The sequence below is a fragment of the Mytilus californianus genome, unplaced genomic scaffold (assembly GCF_021869535.1).
Source record: "Mytilus californianus isolate M0D057914Y unplaced genomic scaffold, xbMytCali1.0.p SCAF_1, whole genome shotgun sequence".
Lineage (NCBI taxonomy): Eukaryota > Metazoa > Mollusca > Bivalvia > Mytilida > Mytilidae > Mytilus > Mytilus californianus.
Genome location: NW_026262581.1, coordinates 103441987 through 103467845, shown reverse-complemented (window position 1 = coordinate 103467845; position 25859 = coordinate 103441987). Strand labels below are relative to the sequence as shown.

Genomic DNA, 25859 nt, shown 5'->3' with positions numbered 1-25859 from the left:
ATGGATTGTGTGGTTGAAGTAGTAAGCTCATGAAATAATTCAAAATAATCATACATCATTATGATCAACAATCAATATAAAGAAACAGCTCTTATAAGGAATAAAACCAATAATTAATAATCCCATTGGTTTCTATGTTAAATTCTTTAATTTCAATCATTCATAGCTGATTTGTCTTATTGTTTAAATAAAGTGACAATCATTTTATGTCGAAACTATGTCTTATCCTGGCTTGTGCTGAAAAGTTAAACATACCTTTAATTGCATATGGTTTCCACCGAAGGTTGGTAGTACAAAAAAGGTTCTTCGGATTGGAGAAACATGTAAAATATGCCTTCCTATTTCAATTTCATATACTTTTTAGCTGACTTGGGCAAGTGGCTTTTTTCATCACTTGGCATCCGTCGTCGTCGTTGTCAGTTAACTTTTACACAAAAATCTTCTCTTCTGAAACTACTGTTCCAAATTTAACCAAACTTGGCCACAATCATTTTTGGGGTATATACTTTAAAAATTGTTTCCGATGACCCCACCAACCAAGATGGCTGACTTGGCTAATAATAGAACATAGGGATAAAATTCAAGTTTTGTTTATTATCTTGAAAACTGTTATAGATACAAATGTAGATAGAATCTTTAAAAAGCATAAATGATCAGCAGGACAAGATCTACAAATATGTCATGACTGAAATTGTCAGTTAACTCTGTAGAGTTATTGTTCTTTCATCATGATTTTTCATCTGTTGCATAAAAATGTATCATATAAATATAATTAGTAAGTTTTCTTAATTTATTCATAAATGTTCTGTATATTTCACTTGAATAAATGGTAAACACAGAAGCAGAATAAAATGAGCATGTTTTCTTTTTCAGTTATACAAAAATTGATGCTAATGTAACCTGTCAACACTTAGGATTTGTATGGGGAAACTTTACATATCATTCTTTTTCCCGAAATAAGACAGACTATATGTTATTTGAAAGGCCAAGATGCACAGGAAGTGAAAAGAGTTTATTTGATTGCCCTGGTGCCAGGAACCCAAAAATTACACTTGGAAAGCACATATGTGGTATGAAAACATTTTGATTTGTATTATCGAATTCTCTTAAGCATAATTTTATGTTAAATTTAATTTTTTTAAGTTTGAATTTTGTTTATTTCTAAATTGTATAGATGTTGACATTATAATATATGTAGTATGTTTGTGCTGTTTTTTAGCATATAAATCAGTCCCAATTGAACTTACTTCGAGGAATAAAGGAACTTACAAATTCAATAGATAATGAATACATGTTTTTTTCCAGACGGTCAACAACTCATTGGTTTTCAGTGTGCTGGTCTAAGAGATGATTTAGCAACGTCTAATTGGAGAGGTTTAGAATTCTATAATGTAACAGTACAACCACAAAAATTTGGCAATCTGTACTATAACAAAACTTTAACATGGCTGGAATACTTAGACATCTCTTATGCTGGAAGAGACATCTATAGAGGGGATGGTTTTAACCATGGAAGAGCATCCATTAGTGCTAGTCCCTATGTTCCACTAATGAACAACATAACAGTAACACATGGAGCATATGATGGCATCAATATGACTGAAATTATTGGTCCAATACATATAGCAAACAGCACAGTTTCACATAACAGAGGTATATAGTTTTACATATATATGCTATGCAGATCCCTTGTTGATTATGTATCACCCAATACTTTGGATTTTATCAGTAAAATAAAATCACAAATGCAAATAATTTGAAAACCAAAATTTTCTTGACAATTGTATATTCTGTTTAGATTGAATAAGAAGTTTTTAAACAAATGATAGTTGATGAAATCAGAAAAGCTTTTAGAAATAACTTAATTTGATGGCTTGATCTTAGATACACCTGATTTCAGTCTGAGTGATCCATTTCCTTTGTAGGCTATGGTGTATACCTAGAGACAGCTATTGGTAGAGTACTCATTAATGAGACAGATGCAAATAATAACTGGGGAGATGGTGTCAAGATGTACATGAAAAATTATACCATTTATGATTGGGAGCTCAAGTACCCCTCATCTGGTTCCTTTTGTAGAGCAGCTGTTCCATCAGAGCCTAGTTACCCATTCTTTGTGTATGAAAACATCATAGATCCAAGTGGAAATAAACCATTTGATAGTTATGATTGTACAAGGGTAGGTTTACAAAACTGAAAGAAATATAAAAGACTTCATGATTGTACAAAGGCAGGTTTGCAAAACTGAAACACATATGAAAGGACTCTAAACATATGTAAAAAATGAAGATTTTGTCTGCATAAGTGATAAAGCACAAGAAAAATGATCCCCAGTAAATAATATTGTGTGTGCATGGATATTGGAGCATAACAGTGTGATTTGAGTAAAAATTGACTCATAGAGATATATTTTCCTTTTTTCATAAAGGTGGTAATTATGACTACCATACAATACATAATGGTAGATGTTGCTTCCTTTGGATTTGATATGACATACAGATATCCTATATCCTTTTGTAAATGAAGAAAATGACGAGTGCTCGCAATTAACTGGACTTAAGTTATCCTCAACCAAATGTTATGAGACTTACACACAATGCTTATTACCACAAAACTCAGTTCAAGTTCAAATTTGGGTAGCGTCACTTTTACCTTTCTTCAGTTATGTCCCTTTATAACTATATGATATGCAAGCAGGGGCATCATCTGTGTCCATATGTGGACACTATCCACATTTTTTAAGATATAAAATATCATAAGCAATGGGTCAACTATATTTGGTGTATGAAATGATTGTAAGGTGTACATGTATGCCTAGTAAGGTTCATTTGACCATGACTTCATTTTCATGGTTCATTGTTCAGTGTCTAGTTTTCATGGTTAGGTCTGCTTCTCAGATATATACTTAAAGCAATAGTTCAACTACATTTTTATATGAAACGATTGTATGGTGTACATATGTTTCTGGAAGTGTTCATTTGGCCATGACCTCATTTTCATGATTCATTGTTCAACATTAAGTTTTTGTGGTTAGGTCTGTTTCTCAGATAATGTTTGAAATAGGTTAACTATATTTGGTGTATGAAATTATTGTAAGGTGTACATGTTTGTTTGGCAAGGCTAATCTGACCTTGACCTCATTTACATGGATCATTGATAGGGTTAAGTTAATGTGATTCTTGTTGTAAAATATTTCTCTTAAAGACTTGCATCATAAATTCAATCATAATCAGATCAGTGAAGCAGGAGAAACATTTCAGTATTTGCACTCTTGTTATATTTTACAGGAATATAATACAGTACCTGGCCACAGAATTACTGTCCACTTTTTACTGATGGAACGTGACCCTACAGTTACAGCCACCATGAAAGTGTATGATAACTATAAATCAGACAGCAATCTTATAGCAACATTTGCTGTGACCAATGGTAGCTTCCCACAATCCATTACATCTAAGTCTAACAGGATAATGATAAATATGCAGTACCAACTACCACAAAAACCATTGAATAGCAGGGAACAAAGATGTAAAACTTTCCCATATTGTCTTAGATTTCTGCTTCAGTTTTGGTCTGATGAAGGTAAGATGTATATGTGTATTGAAAGTATGGCCCCTTAAAGTCAAATTTGTCACTTTCAGCATTTTTAGGACATCATGGTGACATGACAAATGACATTTCTACACTTTAAAAAAAAGTTTTTAGACTACTATTGATTTATGATTATTCATTGGAAACCAATTTTCATGGATTTCATGGATCTGTAAAGGCTTTTATGCTGACTTTGACAAAACCATCAAATCAAATATCTATGAAAATGCAATTTTTCCTTAATCGTAGACAATTGGTACACACAAAAAAAATAAATGAAGACAAAAGAATATCATCCTAATCATTCACATGTGATAACTTAATTTTTTGGTAAAATGAAGATATTATTGCAGTCCCTCTGAAATGTACAAAATAAGAATTAACTGTGTAAGTGTTTATCTATACAATGACCTGATAAGAGAATTTTGACACAGTGATTATCTTTACAATGATCTGATGAGAGAATTTTGACACAGTGTTTATCTTTACAATGACCTGATGAGAGAATTTTGACGCAGTGTTTATCTTAACAATGACCTGATGAGAGAATTTTGACACAGTGTTTATGTTTACAATGACCTGATGAGAGAAATTTTTTTGTCTATTCCATAGGACTGGATGAAGAATTAAGATTTATAAACTCTAGCGCCAGCAACAACACAGGATATGGATTAAATATACAAGATATGAGATGTAAAGTAGCTGTCAACTCCTCAGTTGTCTCAGGAAATCAATATGGGGCGGGTATTAGGATCTATCAAGGAGCTGGTGAAATCGCCATCAATAACACAATAATAGAAAACAATGCTAGATGTGGTGTTAATATATCATATGCAGGTGGATACCAGCTGGTCAATAATTCCAAAATATTATCAAATGATGGTTATGGATTGATAACTGAATATATACGATTGAATAACACAAGGTTCGAGCATTTCCTAAAACTTGAAATAGCTAGATCAGAGTTCACAGAAAATGAATGGACTGCTGTAAGGGTAGGAAATTATTGCCGTGGTGGTGAATTTCTTATTAATACTACTTTTTTCTTTTACAATAAAGATGAGGCAGTTGAGTATTTGTCTTGTAATGTGACAATTGAAGGAAACAGACCGCCTACTAATTTAACACTTGCATTTAACAATTTCCGTGGAAATAGAAGACATGGGATTTTGATGTCACCAGTTATAAATACAGTTGGTCTGATCACAAACAATACCTTCTCTAAGCATTCATTAGGAGCGGTTAGAATTGATAATACTTATGATCTGTTGGTTAGTAAATGGTATTCTAAATATGTGGTGGACTATAAAATATATGAAAATACTTTTACCGATAATGATGGAAGATATGCAATCAATATGAGACTTACACAGAATAGTCCATACCAAAAGATAGAATTTAAGTTCAACAAAGTGATTGGCAACTATATTAACGATACATCTATTTATTTGAACCCAAGAAATCGAGCTAATGCTCCAATCATTGTCTCATCAAGTAATATTTTCGTTCAGAGAAATTATATTTACAATCCAGATTCCATCCGAGATATAGCCACTCATTTGGTTGATCCATCTATCACCTTAGATGGTAATTACAACTGGTGGGGTCCTTTAACAGACGACAAAGTTCATGAATTTGTACATTCACGTATATTTGATAAAGATGATAGGTACAATTTAGCTAATATAGAATATTTTCCAGTCTTGCGTGAACAATGGTTGTATACACAACAAACAACACATGACATTCCTAAATACCGCTGGGTGTTTAATCGAGGTAATACAATTGGTGGGGTTTTAGATACACCTGGATTTACTGCTCAGCCAAACACACGATACCATGTGGATAAGGACATATTTATTATACCAGGAGCAACTCTTGAACTTAAGCCAAACACAATTCTTGAATTTGAGAATTCCATTGGCATGGTTGTTCATGGTAGATTAAAAGCAGATGGAATCCAAGCTAGTACCCCAGTAAAATTCACATTGAAGAATGAACCAGATGAAGTTGCCATAGAAAACAGGACAGCAACTGTACGATTAGTAGATGGGAAAGATGAATATGAAGGTCGACTTGAAGTGGAAATGTTAAATACATGGGGGACTGTTTGCAACAGGGTATGTATTTAGTTTCTTTTAGTATACTTGTTTGACTTTTTTAAAGGTGAATGATAAGATTTATATTACACATTTTTACAAATGAAATTCTATTTCAGAACTTGTAAATGATATTGCAGTCATAATTAGTTTGCTTGCTTCAACTATTGTAAAAAAAAAAAGCCCCACAGATGTACCATTCATTGTTTCATGAACTTTATAAAAGTTAAATGCTTAATTCAATAAAATTCTTCCATTTGATTATTTATTCACAGGGATGGACAGAGGAGAATTCAGCTGTTGTATGTTTACAACTAGGTTTGACCTATGATCCAGCACATGGCACAGCTAAACAGAAACTACCATCTACTGATACAGTCATGATGAGTAGAGTGCAGTGCAATTTTCTTGATACAGATTTAACACAGTGTGAATCAGAGAAATATGGAGAATTCAATTACTGTAATGTGGAAGAACTTGTTTACTTGAGATGTCAGCCACCTACCTGGTCTGGTATGGACAATATTTGTTGCAGGACAAATAAAGTTTGCTACACAAAACATGCTATGGCCACATTTTTTTGAAAAAAAAATTGTAAAATCTAGGCGAAAATGTTTCTTATTTTTATGCCATTAAAACATTATTTATTTGTTTGCATTAACTCTAGGATAAGTAATTTCTTGCTTCTATGATTAAGACTGTTAGCCTTGGAGTAATTTGTAGCGACAGATCTATTAATTTTTGAAAGTTAGTACTGGTATATGGGGAAATATGGAGATTTCCATACTGATTTTCAACAGTTTCATGTGATGAATTAAAATCATTTAAAAAAGGTACACTTTTGTAGAGCTGAAAAGGGGGACTCCTACCCTTTGGTTGCCCCTTAGCACACAAATTGTGAATAATCATGTTTCTTCATACATTTATGTGTCATATCCGTAATTACCTGGGCTTACAAAAAAAAAAGACTTCTATGAAGTTATGCTGGAAACAAAGAATAAATTTACACATGATATATTTTAGCTGACTCATAGTTATTTGTTTTGTAGGTATCACTTTACCAGCTGTTCCTAAAGGAAGTATGCCAGAACCTACACAGATACGTCATGTGATCATAGAACATGCAGGGTTGTTAGATGCAGATGACATGAAATACACACCAGGACTTACAATTGACTATAATTATCTAAAAATAACTGGACTTATTGTGAGAAACTCTGTATCTGATGGTGTCAATGTGAAGTATAGTCATCCACATACAGAGAACTTGTTTGAACACTGTATGTTTGACAATAATCAAGGACATGGATTTCTGACTAGATCACCCTTTCTTGATATTAGATATGCCACAATGAATAATAATGAGAAAAGTGGATTTGTTTATGATCCATTCTTTACTGAGTATGAAGCACTTAGTGTAAGAAACTTCATTGAACCAAGTCTGACGGTTGATTTAGGAGGGACTCGAAATTATAATTTAGGAGATAATTCTATGGCTTTTATTGTTACTAAACCAGGACTCCAGACTGTTAGTTTTCCATACACGATGCAGGTATTCGTTTCTGATCGCTACAGAACAACTCTACAACTACTAGACTACAATCCATTGACAACTGTAGAAAAGGTGACAATATATGACTCAAGTGAAAGTGGTATAACAACCAACACTAAACGTTGGGAGATAGAAAAAGACCTTGTAGACTTTCCCTTAATATCCACATCAAATTATCTGACCATTACTGTCTTGGTTAGAGGTGTAATGTCAGGAAGATTAGCATTTGCAGCACATTCAGGTAGGAATTATTTGATTATTATTTATTTATAAAATATTCTATTTTTGTTTTATGTCTTGTTTTTTACCAACACTATTTTCTATGAGATAATTATTTAATATGCCTCAGAACTACACATTTGTGCTTTAGTAATAATATTGATTACTTAGCTACAATTGGAAATACATGAAAATTATACCCCAACACTATGTAATACATTCTATTATAAAAAATAAAATCTAATCTGATATCACCATGGTAAAAAAAATATAGCACTATGGCATTATAGTGCTATACTGCTCTTGGAATAACAGCATTATACATGTATATATTGTAAAATATCAACAATGTTTCTGATCAAGAAAAAAACTTATTAATAAGATAATCAGATTATCAATTTTTAGCATATATACAGATATTGCAAAACATCAGCTGCTTGACACAATATGAACCTTTTTAGATCATTTACAGCAATTACTCACCAAAACAACACCTTCACAGCTCTGCAATACATAGTATGAAGATTTTTTAAAGAGCTGAGTAGATGATATAAATGTTTTGAATAAGTAATGATGACTGTTCTGAAAACATACATGTAACAACATCATAATAACAAAAATAGTACATTAACAAATATGACATCTAAAATGTAATTTACTAAATTCTGACTATACTTTTGTATTAAAATACTGTACGCTGTCTTATTGAAATATTTATTCAAATTTTTTCCAGTACGGTACCCATTTAATCCACCATACTCACAGATCCATATGTACAACTGTACCATAAAGGAAAACAAGCAAGGAATTCTTACCAAGCACTATAACAATCCATCAAATGAAAAATTAGAAATTTTCCATCGTATCAAAGAAGAGGAGCTTAGATTTGAAATGGTGAATGTTTTTGACAATGTAGAGGAAGCCATGTATATACCCAGCTTAACTAAATATCATGATAGGCTGATACCTACACCTGAGGAAATGACAACACCAGAAAGACTAGGTGTGATAAAGTACAAAATGGAGAGATGTAAATTTCACAGAAATGGAAAAGGAATAATTGCAGATCACAATCATGTTGATTTTGCAAATAATGTTTGGCAGTGGATATTTAACGATTCTGAGATCAGGTGGAATAAATATGGAGGTTTTGACATTGAATTGCCCAGAGTGAATGATATTGTTGAAAGAAAATATCATTCTGTATTTGTAAAAGATTGTCGCATACAAAACAATCAACAGTCAGTTTTCACAGTCAATGGATATTATGCTAATGTTACCATTATGAATTCACTGTTCCAAGATAACTCATGTCTTCGTGGACTTGTTTACATTGGGGGTATGGAAAAAGATCTAACTGTTTACAATAATATTTTCCATCGTAACATAGGAAAATATGCTGTGGAATTAGATATGACTAGTCACTCAGAATACTTCAATTTAGGTGTTGGAAAATTTTATGTGAATAGTATTTCAGATAATCGCCCAAGTTCTGACTACACATGTGTGTCATCCAGTAACCCAGTAACCTACGCTGTAGCCATCAGAGGAGTTCAGAATATCACTTTCAACAGAAATATTTTTACAAATCCTTTACTTCAGTTTGAAATGGTAGCAGGAATTTACTCACTTTTAGTTGAAAACACATTAAATGTAAAAGAGAATTGGTGGGGAACAGGGGTACAGTATAATATCAGAAAAAAGATTTTTGACTTTGACGACTGGAATAATTATGTGATTGCAGATTACTTCCCTCATCTGACCGCCGCAGATATTATCAATGACAATGCCATAGCTTCTGGTAGTCAGGAGAATCCTGATTTAGATTATCAAAGGTTAGGGGGTCGAATCAGTAATAGAGATTTGTCATTGCCTTCACAATCAACACCAATTAGAGTTGTCTCTGATCTCACTATCATGCCTGATGCAAAACTTATTATTCCGCCTGGAACTGAATTGCATTTTGAACCAAACGTTGGAATACTAGTATTGGGACAATTAATTGCCAGAGGTTCTGTTTACTCGAGGATTAAGTTTAAACCTGCCATGAAAACCAGTATCGGTATTGGAAATAATTGTAGAGGCAAAAGATCTACCCCACACACAACTTCTAGCAGTGATGTGAGGTTAATTAGAGGTAGTAATGGGACTATTCCAGCCAATCAGGGATTCTTACAACTTAAAAATACTACAACAGGCACATGGACACTTATGTGTGATAGTAAATTCAACAAGAAAACAGCTGAAGTGGTTTGTCGTGAACTTGGACTTGAAACTGTTAATGTAGATGTTAGATTTACTCATCTTTACGACTATTTTGTGTATGGTAAACCAATGTATTTCATCAAAGAGTTTTGGACATATTCATATTACTGTCGTGGAGATGAACCCTCACTGAGTCATTGCATGAAAAGAATAAATTATGACATACAGAAGTGTATACAAGCCTCAAATTACACTTTCATAAGATGTGGGGAAAGGACTTTAGACAATACACAGGATTATTGGGGCAACATAAGGTTTGCACCAAAATCTTACGAAATCACAGAAGTTCAAGTTGTACCAGAAGATCAGATGTCTAAGTTAGAGTATGTAGACATTGATGGGGCAGGAATGTTACATGGTGAAAAAGTGGGGGCCATTCAGTCTACATATGTCACTCCTGTCATGCAGAACATCAACATTACCCGATGTGTGTGGAATGGTATTGACCTTGTCTCACCAAGATATGAACTAGAAGTGAGTAATGTTAATGCTTCTGGAAACTTGGGGTATGGAATCAACGTTCTGATGTTAAATGGAGAATCTAGTGATGATGAGACATCTTCATTTACTCCATTGATAATCAATACTGTTCCTTATTACATGAATGGACTAATAGATATGTGCCGTATGGAAAAAGAAATACATCTAGAGAACAGAGTTGTAGTCTATTACAAGTATTCTCAGTATGAACACAGTTGTGTCAAGGTCATAGAAAGCAGTAAAAGTGTACGCTTAGTTTCATTTCGACTTTTGCAGTTTAATTTATATCAAGATGACTTTTATCGAAATGTTATTGAGATATTTGATGGCAAAGCTGTCACCACAGATTCGTTGATAACAGAGTTGACAGCTAATAGTACAGAAGCTGAAATATCCAAACGATATCTGGCTACATCAAACTCAATTTCTGTCCATATCCATGCATCATCAGCTCATGAACATTATGGATTTGTAGCAGAGATTGTTACATCACCGCTGAAACAGATAAATTATCCAGGTAGGTCTTTGACCATAGCAATAGTTTGTTTTAGTTATTATAAGTTCCCCGAAAGAGTGTTTCCTAATTGGCTAATTGACAAAAATTGCATTTATGTCCATGCAATTATACTGGTACATTTCAATATTTGGTAAAAATGAGTTTCAGATAAAATCAAAAGTTTCATTTCTTAGAAAATTAAAATTGAAATGGTGAGCGGAAACTTAGATGTGAAATTATTATTGTTCTGTTTCATCATGTTCATGTCTCAACACAAGCTCAATAACTATTGTAGATTCAATCAAAGTACTTTAATACTTTGGGAAGCAACATTTTGATATAAAAACAATAAATTTATATGGACAATAATGAAAAATTTACCAGAAACCAGTTTGGTTCAAAAATTTTACATGAAATATAAATTTAACAGTTCAAATTGGAAGCAGTGTGTTTAATATTATCTTTTTGGGCCTGGGTGGCCAAGTGGTCTAAGTAGTCGAACTACTGTATCACTAGCCAGTCAACACTGAGGTTGTGATTACGATTCCCGCACGGGGCAGTTGCACTCGACTCCAATCTTAATTGACTAGGATTGTCAGTTTTCCTACCGAAGGTCGTGCTTCTCTCTGGCACTCAGGCTTCCTCCACCAATAAAAACTGACCGCCACGAAATAGCACAATAGTGTTGAAAGTGGTGTTAAACACCGATCAATCAATCAATCAATTAAATATTATCTTGATCATTAAAAACTGTTTAGATTGACTGAGAATTTTATAGTAAATCTTCCTACCTATTGATTTTTACTTAGCTTATAATTCAGAAAAAAATGAATTTTAGAAAAATCTTTTTAGATGGTGATCTTTGAAAGAAATGTAGTCTTCAAGAATTTAACATTTCTTTCCTTAAAAATCTAACCCAACAAGGTTGTCTAGTTCAAAGTAAGGTATAATCGTATTCATTTGAATAATTATTGTCCTGAATGTGCATGTGATTTATGCTACTGATATGTACTGAAACCTTTAGCCATTTTACAAATTGTAAATCAGTGATAGTTTTGATAAAAAACTATTCTATTTAGTTTATTTCTGTAAGGGGTCAATAGACTAAAGATATATATTCAAAGGAAAGTTCTCTTTTTTTCAGACAGTACAACATCTCACAAATTTGAAGACATTGTGTTGAGGAATAATGAGGATGGTGCCATTCATTATCAGAATATAGGAGAAGTTAACCCTTCAATTTATTTTGACCGTTGTTGGATTGAAGGAAATGGTCTAGCTATTTTAAATCTGACCTCACCACCTGTTATTGACTTCAATATCCAAAACACAATTACACTTAACTTCCAGCACAGTCTTGTCAATAAAAACAAAGGTGGTATGTATATACATGCCAGCGCACACAGTTATGCCAGCCATCTTCAGGCTAATATCACCAATAATGTTTTTTCGTATGGTACAAATGGTGAGGCACTGAACATAAGTGGTCATCATTTCCAGCAGTTCTATTTGTATGAAAATCATATCTTTAACTATTCAGCTGGTGATTTCCGTGATGTTGTTCACATGCAGAATGTAGGAACAAACTTTACTTTTAACACCATTGAAGGTAACGTTGGTCATTATATACTGAGAATTTTCAACAAAGCTGACACAGATGCTCTACAGAGGTTTTATGCTAATATGCTCTCCAATAACAATGTGACTGCTCTTAAAAGATCAGCAGTTAAAGTTGGAAGTGGACATCCATTAATAAACACAAACTACCTTGTAAATCCTGAGTGTGACTTTGAACTGGAGACAAATCCTATTATTCAGTAAGTAACTATCACTTATCCTTTTAGATTTCTGATTACTGGTACATATATAAAAATAAAAAGATGTGGTATGATTGACAATGAGATAACTCTCTACCAGAGACCAAATGATGTAGAAGTTAGCAACTATAGGTCACCGTGCAACCTTCAACAATGAGCAAAACCCATACCACTTACAGGCACATAGCAAGCTATAAAAGGCCCTCACATGGAAAATTCAAAACAATTCAAATGAGAAAACTAACGGCCTGATTTATGTACAAAACAACATTCAAAAAACAAATATGAAAAACGGCAACATGATTATCTGATCACATTCATGTTCACCGATTTGACTCAAATTCTCATATTTGATTTATAATGTATATCAGAATTACTAAAAGTCTAAAATAAACAATTAACAATGCATGGACTCGATAATATGTATCAACATTTTGTGTGTATTTTTGTCTAGATGCCATCTAATTAACCATCGAAATGACCTCTGAAGACTGCAGACGGTCATATAACCCAATATAAACATAAATAGAAATAGATCGTGACCACGTGCAATTGGATTTTTCTAGGTCTGTTTGATTTCATATCGTAGGTTTTAAAGAATGTTTATCATCATTTTTACCTGTATAAGAATAATTTTTGATGGATCGAATCAGTCAAGCAAATGGTTTACCCTTATTTCACTATCAATGTTGACATTCTTTTCCTTTTAATAGCTGAATACATGCGAAACCCATGTCCAGCTAAGGGGTTAAATTGAGATCACATGAATATGGATTCAATGAGGTCGAATTATACACTTGCAAGTGAATAATTCATCAGCGAAGTTTCTTAGCTTATTTTGACAAAATTGAACCAAAATGGGTGCTAAAAGCGAATTATTATTTCGCTATTTCACTTTCATTAATGATTGAACAAAAAAAAATCCTATATTATTTTTTTTTATATCTCGTAGCTAATGCCCCTTTAAATACATTTTTTTCACTATTTCACTTTCATTAATGATTAAACAAAAAAAAACCTATATTTTTTTTTTTTATATCTGGTAGCTAATGCCCCTTTAAATACATTTACATGTATCGCAGCTAAAAAGGTAGTAATTTTCTGAGTTTCAGGTAACAACCTCCCCCACCCCTCTGCTTCTTCACAAAGCAGGGTATATTCAAATATCATCAACATGTTATTGCGTAAAAAAAGAAAAACACAGGTACTATTGAAACAAGACTTAATAAAACTGTGTCAAAGAATGCCTACAGTTACTGAATGCAAGTTCAAAGTATCTGCTGATGTAGAAATCATGTCTTCTTACAATATTGTGGCTGTACATCAGAGAAGATTTCATTTAACCTTGTCATGAAAAGTGCAGAAAAATATACAATAAAGAAATGTATGGTTTCAAACAGTAAATCATTGATTTGATATAAATTCCCTGTAAATACAAAATGCATTTACTTCACAAGAACAGCGTGATAATGACCTTTATCAATAATCTACATAGACGAAAAGAAATATTTGAAGATGATTTCTTCATAGCTAAAGTCACAATAAAAATATTTATAGGAAATCTCACTTTTTATTAACTTCAGGTAAGGGAAACCTTACTTCCACTAGAAAACCCCATATTTGTGATAACATTTACATGCAGTAAAATCTTTTTTGTAACACGACCAGATTAACCATTTGTAATATCAGAAGAACTATTTAAGTGAAGTTTTAGGAGAAACTCTTTTCAGCATATTTAGCGAAATATTCACAATTTAGATATGATTGGTATGAGTGAATATTATTGAATGTTGCAAATGAAGAGAATTGTATGAATTGTTACAGATACATCAATGGTATTCCTGTTCAGAGTAAACCAGTAGATGCCAGAGAAAACTGGTGGGGATCAGAGAGATCTAACTTTGTATTGGGTAGAATATGGGATAATCGTGACAACCAGTCTTTAATTACTGTTAATTATCTGCCAATTAAAGTCACTAATGTATCACTAATTGATGGTAAGGTTCATTTAATTTCATTCTTGAAAAATTGTTGTTAAAAAAAAATATCTCGAGTTTCCATGTTTCTGTCATGTTTTAATGTTATTGAATGATGATTGAAGTTATGCATGTATTCCTTTCACAATTAATTGCTACTGATGAACCAGACAAGGACTGTTTTTATAATTTCAAAGGATACAATGATAACTTGGTGAAAGTATTTCTTCACCTTTTGTGTATTAAGGTGGTCAATATCTCATTACATAAATCAAAATGAATTTGCTGTTTAGAATGTTAAGCATGCTGGGTAATATAATATGTTCAAAATTAAATACCAAAATATTGTTGTTTGTTAACACTGTCTGAAACTATAAATGGCTAACACTATTTTTATTTTGGTGTAGAAACAGTAAAGATTATGATTAAGAAAGTTTCTACGTGTACTTGCAATCAAAGATACAAACATTTTGTCAAAAGGAAAATCTTTAGGTCAGAAGACACATTTCCTTAACAGTGATATGTTTTGTCATATACTGATATTTTAAAAAATAATAATTTTATATCTATGAGTTGATATGTTTTAGGTAAATGTCCACCCGGTTGGAGATTAAATGACCAGAGATGTTACAGATACATGGGAGCGTCCTTGCCCTACTATGATGCTATTGAATTTTGTAAAGTAAGTTACAAAGTTAATTTCTGTAGACTATCTTTTCTCTTTATAAGAGGATATATCTTTTACACTAAGAATGTGGTGCTATATTAGTGAGTTGCCTCTTTTTAGAGGATTGGTCATAAAGAATTATAGATTCTTTCTTAGCATACTATACACATTGTCTAGTTCTGCATATGCATGTTGAGTGAAAAATAAGTCAAAAATTTACAGATGAAACTCTAAAGGGTAACTTTATAAGAGCCATTGTAAGCCCCTGATATTATAAAGGTAGTGAAATTCTGTAATTCTTTCAAAATATGTCAACTTAACACTTTCACACAGACAGCAGCAATCACAGACAAGAACCCTTTATGCCGTGGCGGAGGGCATTAAGGTTTACCCTTGTCAGTATGTACCTATGTATGTCTTGAAATTGGTTTCCGTTCTCTATCTTTAGGTTGCCTTGACAAAATGTTATGAAACTTATACAGAATGCTTATTACTACCAAACACAGATCAAGTTTGAAATTTGGTGGAGTCACTTTCTCCGTACTAAAGTTATGTCCCTTTATAAATGGAAAAATTGCTGAAATTGCCATTTCCACACTCTTACTGTACTTTGCCTCAACCAAATGTTTTGAAACTTATACACAATGCTTATTACCACCAAACACAGATCAATTTCGAATTCTGGTGGTACCACGTTCAATTTTCTTTTGTTATGTCCCTTTATAAATTGAAAAATTGGTGAATTTGCCATTACTGCATTTTAACTCTTCTTTGCCTCAACCAAATGTCATGAAACTTAGACAAGATGCTAATTACCACCGAACACAGATCAAGTTCGAATTATGGTGGCATCACTTTCACCATTCTTGAGTTGTGTCCCATTAATAAATTGAAAAATTGATGAATTTGCTGTTTCTGTACTCTAACTTTACTGTGCCTCAACCAAATTTTATGAAACTTACACAATGCTTATTACCACCAAACACAAATCAAGATCAAATTAGAGTGGCATCACTTTCACCATTCCGGGGTTACCCCATTACTGTTTGTTATTGAACAATAAGAGCACTCATTCCCCAGAGCAATCCCTTAATGACAATATACAGAACGTCAATAGGTTTTAATTAGTACATTGACTCTTGCATATTTACAAGCGGGGCATCTAAGTCACATGGACACATTCTTTTCTTATTTTTTAATTCATGCCATCTTTTACCCTTAAAAATCCCAGTTAATATTCATAATATTGCAGGCATCTTGTCTCCTTGACAGTTTTTATTTTATATACTGTGGATTCATTTATTTTCATGGACACTAATTTTCATGGATTGAGGAAAATTGCATTTTTGTTGATATTTGATTTCTTGGTTTTTTCAGTGTCTGCATACAAGCCTATAGAAAATTCAAAATTTTATGAACATTTAAGTTCATGGTTCACCTATACCCACAAAACCAACAAAAATTGGTATCCAACAAATAATATTGAATCCACAGAATACCAATCAATTATTTTTACACAAAACTCACATGATTTTGCAATGCTTTATTTCTAGGGCAAATAACACCCATAGCACACCTCCTCCTCTAACGGAAAAAAAACAGAAAATTTGACGCTACATTCAAAAATAGTTTTCTTGACTTTAGACACAAATTGCCTAAAAATATAACATACCAATCCCCTTTAATTAACAAGATTACTTTCTGGTATATTTTAATGTATAGTCACTCAAAAATGTTTGCAATGATATTAAATATTTTGTAGTACTTTAATGTAAATTAATTTTTTTTACAGGCAGCCGGAGGCTATCTTGCAGATTCTAAAGATAAAGAGAACTTTCTCCAATATTTACTTAGACTGAGTGAGAATGTTTATGTTGATGACCTGACAGTGTGGGTATATGCTGAGGTTGCTAAAGGTTACTGCAGCTCATTGAAGGACACATATATCGTTGCACAGCAAGAATGTCACAGGAAGCTTCTCCCATTCATTTGTGAAAGAGGTATTATATTTTTTTAGAGACATAACTTGAATGTTTTCAAAGGTCCCGGAAAGAAAGTGCTACTTAAGTCCCATTTTGTACTTCATGCTTTATGTTATGGGTTTTTAAGGTCCCAAATTAAGCAATTGCAAGTTAAAGAGGAATTTTGTCAATGTGAACATCTCAAATATATACAATGACCCATGGAAAGATTTTTTCGCCTTGACCTACATTTTACACAGCAATGGCTCTTCCAAAGTTATAGTAATGAGCTAAGTGATATTAAACAATAATATTATTGTAATGAAGCTCTCAGAAATATTGGGTCAATTATGGTTTGCTTTAAGGTTCAAATTATCTGCCATTAACATCAAAATGTCCAAATACCAAAACACATTAACAAAATACATAAGACAACATGAACATAATGATAGTGTAATAGATAACAGAAACACAAGCACAAACATGCACATATACAAACACACAGTTACTGAAAACAAGCTCATGTATTTGACCTGATATGAAATCATCTCATCCTACACTCTATCGGTGGCTGTACTTCAAAGTTGTTTTCATACTTTATTATATTGTTTTAGTCATTGTTACAATCATTTTATTCACAATATTGACATTGTATGACATACATAATAGACAGCGTTTTAATAAATTGGAGAGGTAACACCAGAAGGCCAGGTATTGGGAAATTTATTTTTATTCCTTTCCATCTAATAATCATAATGCAATGAGATCAGATAAATAACTGTAGATTCATTTATTTTTGTGGATTAAGAAATAATTCATGGAAGCCATAGATTTGTTGGAAATTTACACATGGCCTGGGCCGTGATATTCGAATTTTATCCTGAGCGTTAGCGAGGGATAAAATTAACGAATATCACGGCCCAGGCCATGTGTAAATTTACAACAAATCTATGGCTTCCATGAATTATTTCGATTCTAATAGGACAAATACGGTCATTTAAAAACTGAAGCGAGGGTGAGTATGCCGTGTGTGTCGCTATTCTTTTTTACTCCCTGTTAGATAAAGCTTAAACTTTCTAATAAATATGTGGCTTGCAGCAAATATTTCGCAAATAACTGCTAGAAAAAATGTGTTCAATTCTTTTAACTCTCAAACCCAACATTTGCCATTTGTAATTTACATGTTTTTCTTGTAAGCTACTGTCAAATCCAGAGTTGACATTTCGTAACTAAGGAGCCGTCATGTTGACTTGCTGAAATCAGTAAATATGCGAATAATGCAATAGAACAGAAAATAAAACAAACCCTGCCTCATATTCATTTTAATGCAATATTATACAAACTTCCATGGTTCACGTAACAGAAAAACCTTCAGCTTTAGCGTTTTCATTTGTATGACGTCATGTTTTGAAATGACTTAAATGCGCCAAAAGCATTAACGGACTTTCGCGGAATTTTAATTTATTTTTGATTTTGTAGATTTCTCCGAGCTATTGTGCATTTATTTTTTTTGTTATGCATCCGAATAAGAATAGAAATTTGATAGTCTTTTTTCAATTGTAATTTTTAAAACAATAAAATCGGGATAGCGTTTGCAAATAAGTTCCGATACATGTGGATTTACGTAGGAGGTATTTTGTAACATCCATTATTATGTATATCTCTGAGTCTGTGCTAAGTATAGATATATCGAGTATTTTATTACGGTGTTGTTTACAAAGCGAAAGAAGCATGTCATATTAGAATACCAAGTTTCATTGATCAAGGAAAATTTGTATGTTCGTGGATATTTGATTTCGTGGTCGTGCAAAGTCACATTCCTATAGAAAAGTTCTCTTTCATTGAACATTGAAATTAGTGGTTCACCCAAGAATCCCAAGAATAATAATGAATCTACAGTAAAAAAAGGAATTATGAATATGTTACAAATCAATGTTGTACAATAAGATTAAATAGAACATATCAAAACCAGTTAAGGCCTAACCATAATTATTATTTTTTATAAATTGATTGTGTAAATACTGACATACATGAGCAAACTACATTTTCAGTTTTCATTACATGTAATAACTTCTGTTTTATTTCTGTCATTGCTTGTCATTCTTATCATAATAGAAATCATTTTGTACAACAACAAAAAATGAACACTGCACAAATGCCTTTTATAATTATGTACATATCTTAATATTTGCAGATCCCTACATAGTTGCACCTGGATCAGATATCCTGGCAATGGCTATTGGAATATCAGCTGGTGTGTTTGGTACTGGTCTCATTATTGTCATCATCCTTATCATCTTGTGGTATGTCAAGTCTAAACGTAGAAAGGATGAAAGGTTTGAACGAGCTGCTTCAATAAGATCATCATATAGTAAAACATCACTCCATAACAGTAGGATGACATTACATACAAGGTCAACCATTAGTATGTTGACAGATGGATCTCCAAGGAAACGTGGACGAAATTATGATGATAGATCATCCTCTGGTAAATATTCTGCCTCTATGACATCATCAAAGCATAAAATATACGATTCAGACGAATCTGTTACACTTGGTGGTATTGGTATAGACGAGAGAAAAGATGAAATGCACAGAAATATTCATAGATCTCGTGAATATCTGGAAGATGTCATTGACAACCGTGACAAAATGAGAAATGGCCATACATTTAATGGATCAAGAGAGAGGCTTGATATCCCTAGTGGAGTTTCAAGATCTAGAGAACGTTTGGATGATAGATATGGTTCTAAAGATAGCCTCAGTCATTCACCAAGACTTGGTGGACCAACAAGAGCTGGACTTGGTAGACGGTTACCAAACAAAATGGAAAACCCTAGATTAGCAGAGCTAGCAGATAGGAAGAATGCATACTTGAAAAAACCAATAGATTCTCCTGGATCCTCCCTTGACAGGAAATTGTTGAAACATGGCGATGATCATGTGGACACTATGACTGATGACACATTTGATGGGTATTCCACCAATGAGTTTGATGACGTTACATCAGAAACTGATGCTGAAACAGTCAAATTTCATCCAACAAAGTTTTCACAGATTAATAATGAAATCAACCTTATGCAAAAATTACCCTCTATGGATAACGTATATGCAAATGAACACACACCGAGCATTGATAGGTCTAAATCATTGACAAGTTTTCTTCAGCCTGATAATCCTCCTACTCCTCCACCTCCATTAGATGGTCACACATATAAATCTTCACCAGATGTATCCCCAAAGAAACCTAGACCAGTCCCACGCCCAAGATCAACGAGAAACAGTAATGTTAGCAGTGTTGGTGACTATACAGGAACAAAAGATGATAGAACAGTCCCTGCTCCTCTCCATTTAAGCCGTGAAAATCTTAATTTTGCTCACAAGAAACCTGACTGGTTGGCAGATAAGTTAAGAGAAACCAGTGCTAGTGAAGATAGTGATGATGATAGTATAAATAACTCTTCGTATGAATCTGGTCATAATAATCAAGGATACATTGGAAGTCATGAAGATTTGTCCAAAAAACCTTACCAGAAACAACTAAATATTCAAATACCCATGAATGACTTGTCTAAGCCAACTACTTCTAATCCACCATCTCTGGCCAGTGATAACCTACAGAATATGGACTATATGAAGGATAGTTACTCAAGTATTGACTATGGTAGTCATCATCATAGTAGGGATAACTTGCCTTCCCCTGGATACTATCGTGGTGGCAGTCGAGAAGACCTTGCTACTCCAACTAATCTCAACAGAAGCAGGGAAAATATACCAGACCAGGGTTATCCATACAATGGAAGGAGAGAAAATATTGCTGATCCAAGATATCAGTATGGTGGAAGTAGGGAGGATCTTGCAACACCAACTAATAGGCTAAATAGAAGCAGAGAAAATATTACAGATAAGGGATATCCATACACAGGAAGCAGGGAAAACATTTCTGCACCGTCCTACCAATACACTGGCAGTAGGGAGAATTTAGCCAGTCCAGCAACTCGACTAGGTAGAAGTAGAGAGAATATTGCAGAAACACCAAGAAATAGGGAAGATAGGTACGGAAGTAGAGGGAATCTTCCATATGGAAGCAGGGAAAACCTTAGTGGTTTCCATGGAAGTAGGGAAAATTTGGATCGTTACCATGACAACAATGGTCCACCAAGTTATGATGAAAGCCATGGTCTCCCAAAATACCATGGTAGTAGAGAACAGCTGCAGGAATATAGAGGTAGTCGAGATAATTTGCAACATGGAAGCAGAGAAAACCTAGGAGGCAGAGGTGCACCCAGGTATAATGGTAGCCAGGAAAATATACATGATGGTGTACTCCATCTTCAGAATCAACCCCAGCAACATCAGTCTATAGAAACAGAAATTTAAAAGAGGTTGTGTCTCATCTTGTAATATATGATGATTAAAATCAAACTACCGGTATATATCTGTCATTGGAAAAAAGTTTAAAATAGACATTCCTATATTGATTGCACCAATAAAATAAATGACACTAAGGTACTTAGATTGACATTTTATATTTGCTCAAAGTAATTGTTAGTGCTTTTTTATTATTTATTTTGAGACATTAAGATAACATGACAAATTCTATTTGGAAATTGGATTTTGTGAATTTGTTAGATATCACACAGGTGACCCAGCACAATGAATGCTTTGTACAAAGTCCATTACAGTTTGATTGACAAGTTATGGAGCAAAATGAAAACTTTGATGCTGTTTTTTTAAATGACAGGGTTTTCAAGTAGGGCAAGTGTGCAAATACTGTGCTTTCAAATAATATGTGAAGGGAATATTATACTAAACTAACCATATATTTGTAGATACATATAGATTTAGATGAATTGTTTATATACTTTATTAATTTTTTGTATTATATTAAGAATTAAGAATGAGACACATTTAACCAGACTTTTCAAATTTTACTTTACATGTTGAAGTATTTTCCTGCCTCTATATATTTAGTAACATTTATTCTTTTTTTTCTTTTTTTTAACCCAAGGTTCACCGATAAAAAATTAAGTTTTTTTGTTTGCTAAAATTTTATCATGACTTATTGATTCTTAGTAAATCAAGATATTGTGTTTTAAAGCTTAGTAGATCTATGTAGAAATATTTTAATAGTCACTAAAGCCATTTAATGTGTTTTTATATTTGACAATACTTATTATATTCCATTTTGAAGTAGCTTTTTTATATATTACATACACATGTATTTGTAATGAATTTTGAATTCACTTTTTACACTGGGATGAATTATCAGGGATATACAATGATCATAAAATACATTTGGAATCATCATTAATGGTTGTGAATTCCAGTATCCTCTAGTCTTTTTTATTTGAACTAAATAATAAACAGAAAAAATTAAGATACTCTTTTGTAAAAAAATGTGAATAACTTATAAACAGAAGTGGAGGGGGGTCATTGGACTGTTTTTTTTTTTTTTATTTATTCTCTAAATCAACAAGGAATTTTTTAAATAATTATCAGGTACAATATATCTTCCTCCAAAAGTATAATTTAAATTTAACTAGCTTGACCATGGCTAATAATGATAATCTTAGAATTAACAATGATTTTTCTGGGGGGAAATAACTTGTTCAATTTACAAACATTCCTGTAATTATCTTTGTAAATTTTAATAGTGTGCATACCAATATAACCTTCCTGTCATAACATATCAACAATAATATATGCATTATATGTCAATTCCATAAATAGAACTCCACATCATATTGTTAGATACATTCTAAAATGAATTCTATTGTACATAAAGGTTGTGAAATCAATACATATCACAATTATTTACATTTTTGTGTATTTACCATAAGTGCCATAATGTTTTAATTTCATTTGCAAGTACTCTTTGAAATTCTGTATGTATAGTTTATTTTATAGATAGTGGATGTATAGTATATGTTAAGGAATTATAAGAACTACAGAAAGGTTTTGTGTTTGTCTCAAAGAGAAGACAGAAACCAAACAACTCTAAAAGGAAAACTCTAGAAGTAATGATTTCACTTTCAAATACATGTATAAGCAAATAAAAAAGACAAGTTCTATTTATATGTGTTATGATCCACCAATTTATTAAGTTTGCTGTCTTTTGTAAGTTATCCATACTTTGATTGATAATTGAGACAGAAAATCTTTAATTGATGTTAATGATATTGATTTTTGGGTGCATATATTTTATTGAACTTGGTAAGGTTTATTACCATACTATTATGCCTGTACCAAGTCAGGAATAAAACAGTTGTTTTCCATGGATTTAGTCAGTTTTTATGGACTTCTACCCTTTTTGAATTTACGTTAAAGTTCAGTATTTTTGTTAATACTTTTTTTACATAATTAGTTGCTATTATGATGCATTAAGGAAATATCATGTTTCATTGCAAATGATAACAAAAATCAAAGGATAGCTTTTTGTTTTGTTATTTTTAAATTCGAATTTTATAATATTCATTAAGTTTTTATGATGTTGTGATGTACATATCAATCAAATGTGTAAGTTATTTCAGATTTATAACATGTATATATTTCTACTTTTTTTTAACATAGGGACAGGTTAGAACAATTTAATTGTGATTGAAAGCTTTGAGATAATCATTGTAAATGGTAAATAAAAACAATACCAGAAGATTCAGGTTATCAGAGTCAATTCCTTGTTTACATATCATTCTTTTTTAAAGTTTTTTCTTTGTTTATTGCAGATTATTGATATTCTCTTTTTTTAAGAAACAGCAAAGCTATTAAAGCTTTTCAATTGAAAATATGTTATATGCTACCAAAATCTTGATCCTTACACTATTTCATAGCAAGCATGTTTTGAATAATGGTTGTATATTTGATTCCTATAAAATAGATTTATGTTGAACATTTTAATTTTCACTTTCGTATATTGTACTACTGAATTACATTTCTTAGAATGTAGATATTTTTTAGTACATTCCTATCAGACTTTTTGTAAATGTAAATATTCTGTACATACATTCCAAACTTTAAAGGCAGTGATTTTTTTTACTGTAAATTTATATTCATAATCATTCCATTTTTACACCCTTATATTATCACATATATATTTTGTGTTTCAATTCAACTTGTACTATACTAATGATTTAGACTTATTTTTATAAAAAAAAAATGACTTTATAATTTAGTGAAATCATTTTTGTATTGAAAAAATAATATAACATTTACAATGACTTTTACTTGCATTATGAGTTTTAATTTTCATCAAAGTTAATTTGTGCTTTTAATCAACTTGCCTGTGAAGAAAGTTGTGGTTGGCAAGGAATTACTTTATATAACAGTGACAATTTGCAAATACCTCAATATCTTATCCCAACTTTCACCTTGGAGAACACCAAATTGTGTTGAGAGTGTTAATGAGGAGATCTTGTCAGCCAGTCATTGTCACCTGGCCTAGACTTTATTTTTATTCTTTATTTGTCTGATTGTTTTCCAGATGAGGTCTGTTCCTAATAACTTAATTAATAGGTCAAAAATATTCAGTATGGTGATTGCTTCTGAGTAATACATATGTCTGACATATGTTATAAGACCTTGACCTTTACTAGCTCTCTGTAGTAACAAGCACATTTTGGCTCTGCTTTCCAGACTGTGTGCTGTCTTTTGTCTCCTTGTACAAGTTGGTGGTAATGTTAGTCGCTGGTTTTTACTTTAACAACATATGGTCTTTGGCAAGGGGAAGGTTTGTGCAATGTAAAACCAGTTTAGCTCTGCTACATTTTGTGCCTGTACTAGGTCAGGCCTTCTAAACCATGCGTTGTTCACTGTTGTTTGTGCATTTTTTTGGGAAGTAATCAGGTTTTAGTGGTTGGTGTGGTCTCTTGTACTGACCATTTTTTTGGTAAATCCTGTTATCTTTTCTATGTATAACGATATATTGAAAATATTTTGTGTGTAAATGTACTTGAACATGTGCATCTGGAAGGCTTCATTTGACATAACCTCAATTTTTATACGCCCGTTTACGGGACGTATTATGGTATACCGTTGTCCGTCTGTCCGTCTGTCCGTCCGTCCGTCTGTCCGTCTGTCCGTCCGTCCGTCTGTCCGTCCGTCGTCAACATGTCGGACATTAACTCAAAAACGCTTTAACCAATTTGCATGAAACTTTGGTGAATTGTTTATATCTATTGACGTGAGCTCCCTTTCGTTTTTTATAAATTTTAGATTTTACGTTTCCGAGTTATTGGGTTTTATTCATTAAAAAAAGGGGGATTTTCCAGTTTTTGGACAATAACTCAAGAATGCTTTCACCAACTTGCAAGAAATTGTAGTGAATTGTTTATATCTATTGACCTGAGCTCCCTTTCGATTTTTATAAATTTTAGATTTTACGTTTCCGAGTTACAGGATTTTATTCATAAAAAAAGGGGGATTTTCCAGTTTTTGGACAAAAACTCCAAAATGCTTTCAGCAGTTCTTATGAAACTTTGGTGAATTGTTTATATCTATTGATGTAAGCTCACTTTAGAATTTTATAAAATTTACATTTTACATTTCTGAGTTATGGGGGTTTTATTCATTAAAAAAGGGGGGATTTTCCAGTTTTCGGACAATAACTCAAAAATGCTGTCAGCAATTCTCATGAAACTTTGGTAAATTGTTTATATCTATTGATGTAAGCTCCCTTTTGATTTTCATAAATTTCTAATATGACATTGAGAATTAATTGAACTTTATTTGTTTATAGTC

At 32.4% G+C, this 25859-nt stretch overlaps 1 protein-coding gene across 1 annotated transcript in view; it reads left to right on the top strand.

Annotated features, from left to right (window-relative positions):
* LOC127728450 (protein bark beetle-like) overlaps positions 1-24346 on the top strand; it is a 30623-nt gene extending 6277 nt beyond the window's left edge. The window contains exons 3-15 of the mRNA XM_052235834.1: positions 874-1070; positions 1306-1653; positions 1926-2179; positions 3288-3582; positions 4204-5711; positions 5966-6203; positions 6740-7483; positions 8195-10723; positions 11847-12519; positions 14344-14516; positions 15083-15177; positions 16955-17162; positions 19318-24346. Of these exons, the coding sequence (XP_052091794.1) occupies positions 874-1070; positions 1306-1653; positions 1926-2179; positions 3288-3582; positions 4204-5711; positions 5966-6203; positions 6740-7483; positions 8195-10723; positions 11847-12519; positions 14344-14516; positions 15083-15177; positions 16955-17162; positions 19318-21503 (9448 nt within the window). The 3' untranslated portion in view covers positions 21504-24346. The remainder of the gene's footprint in view (positions 1-873; positions 1071-1305; positions 1654-1925; positions 2180-3287; positions 3583-4203; positions 5712-5965; positions 6204-6739; positions 7484-8194; positions 10724-11846; positions 12520-14343; positions 14517-15082; positions 15178-16954; positions 17163-19317) is intronic.
* The last annotated feature ends 1513 nt before the right edge of the window (positions 24347-25859 follow it).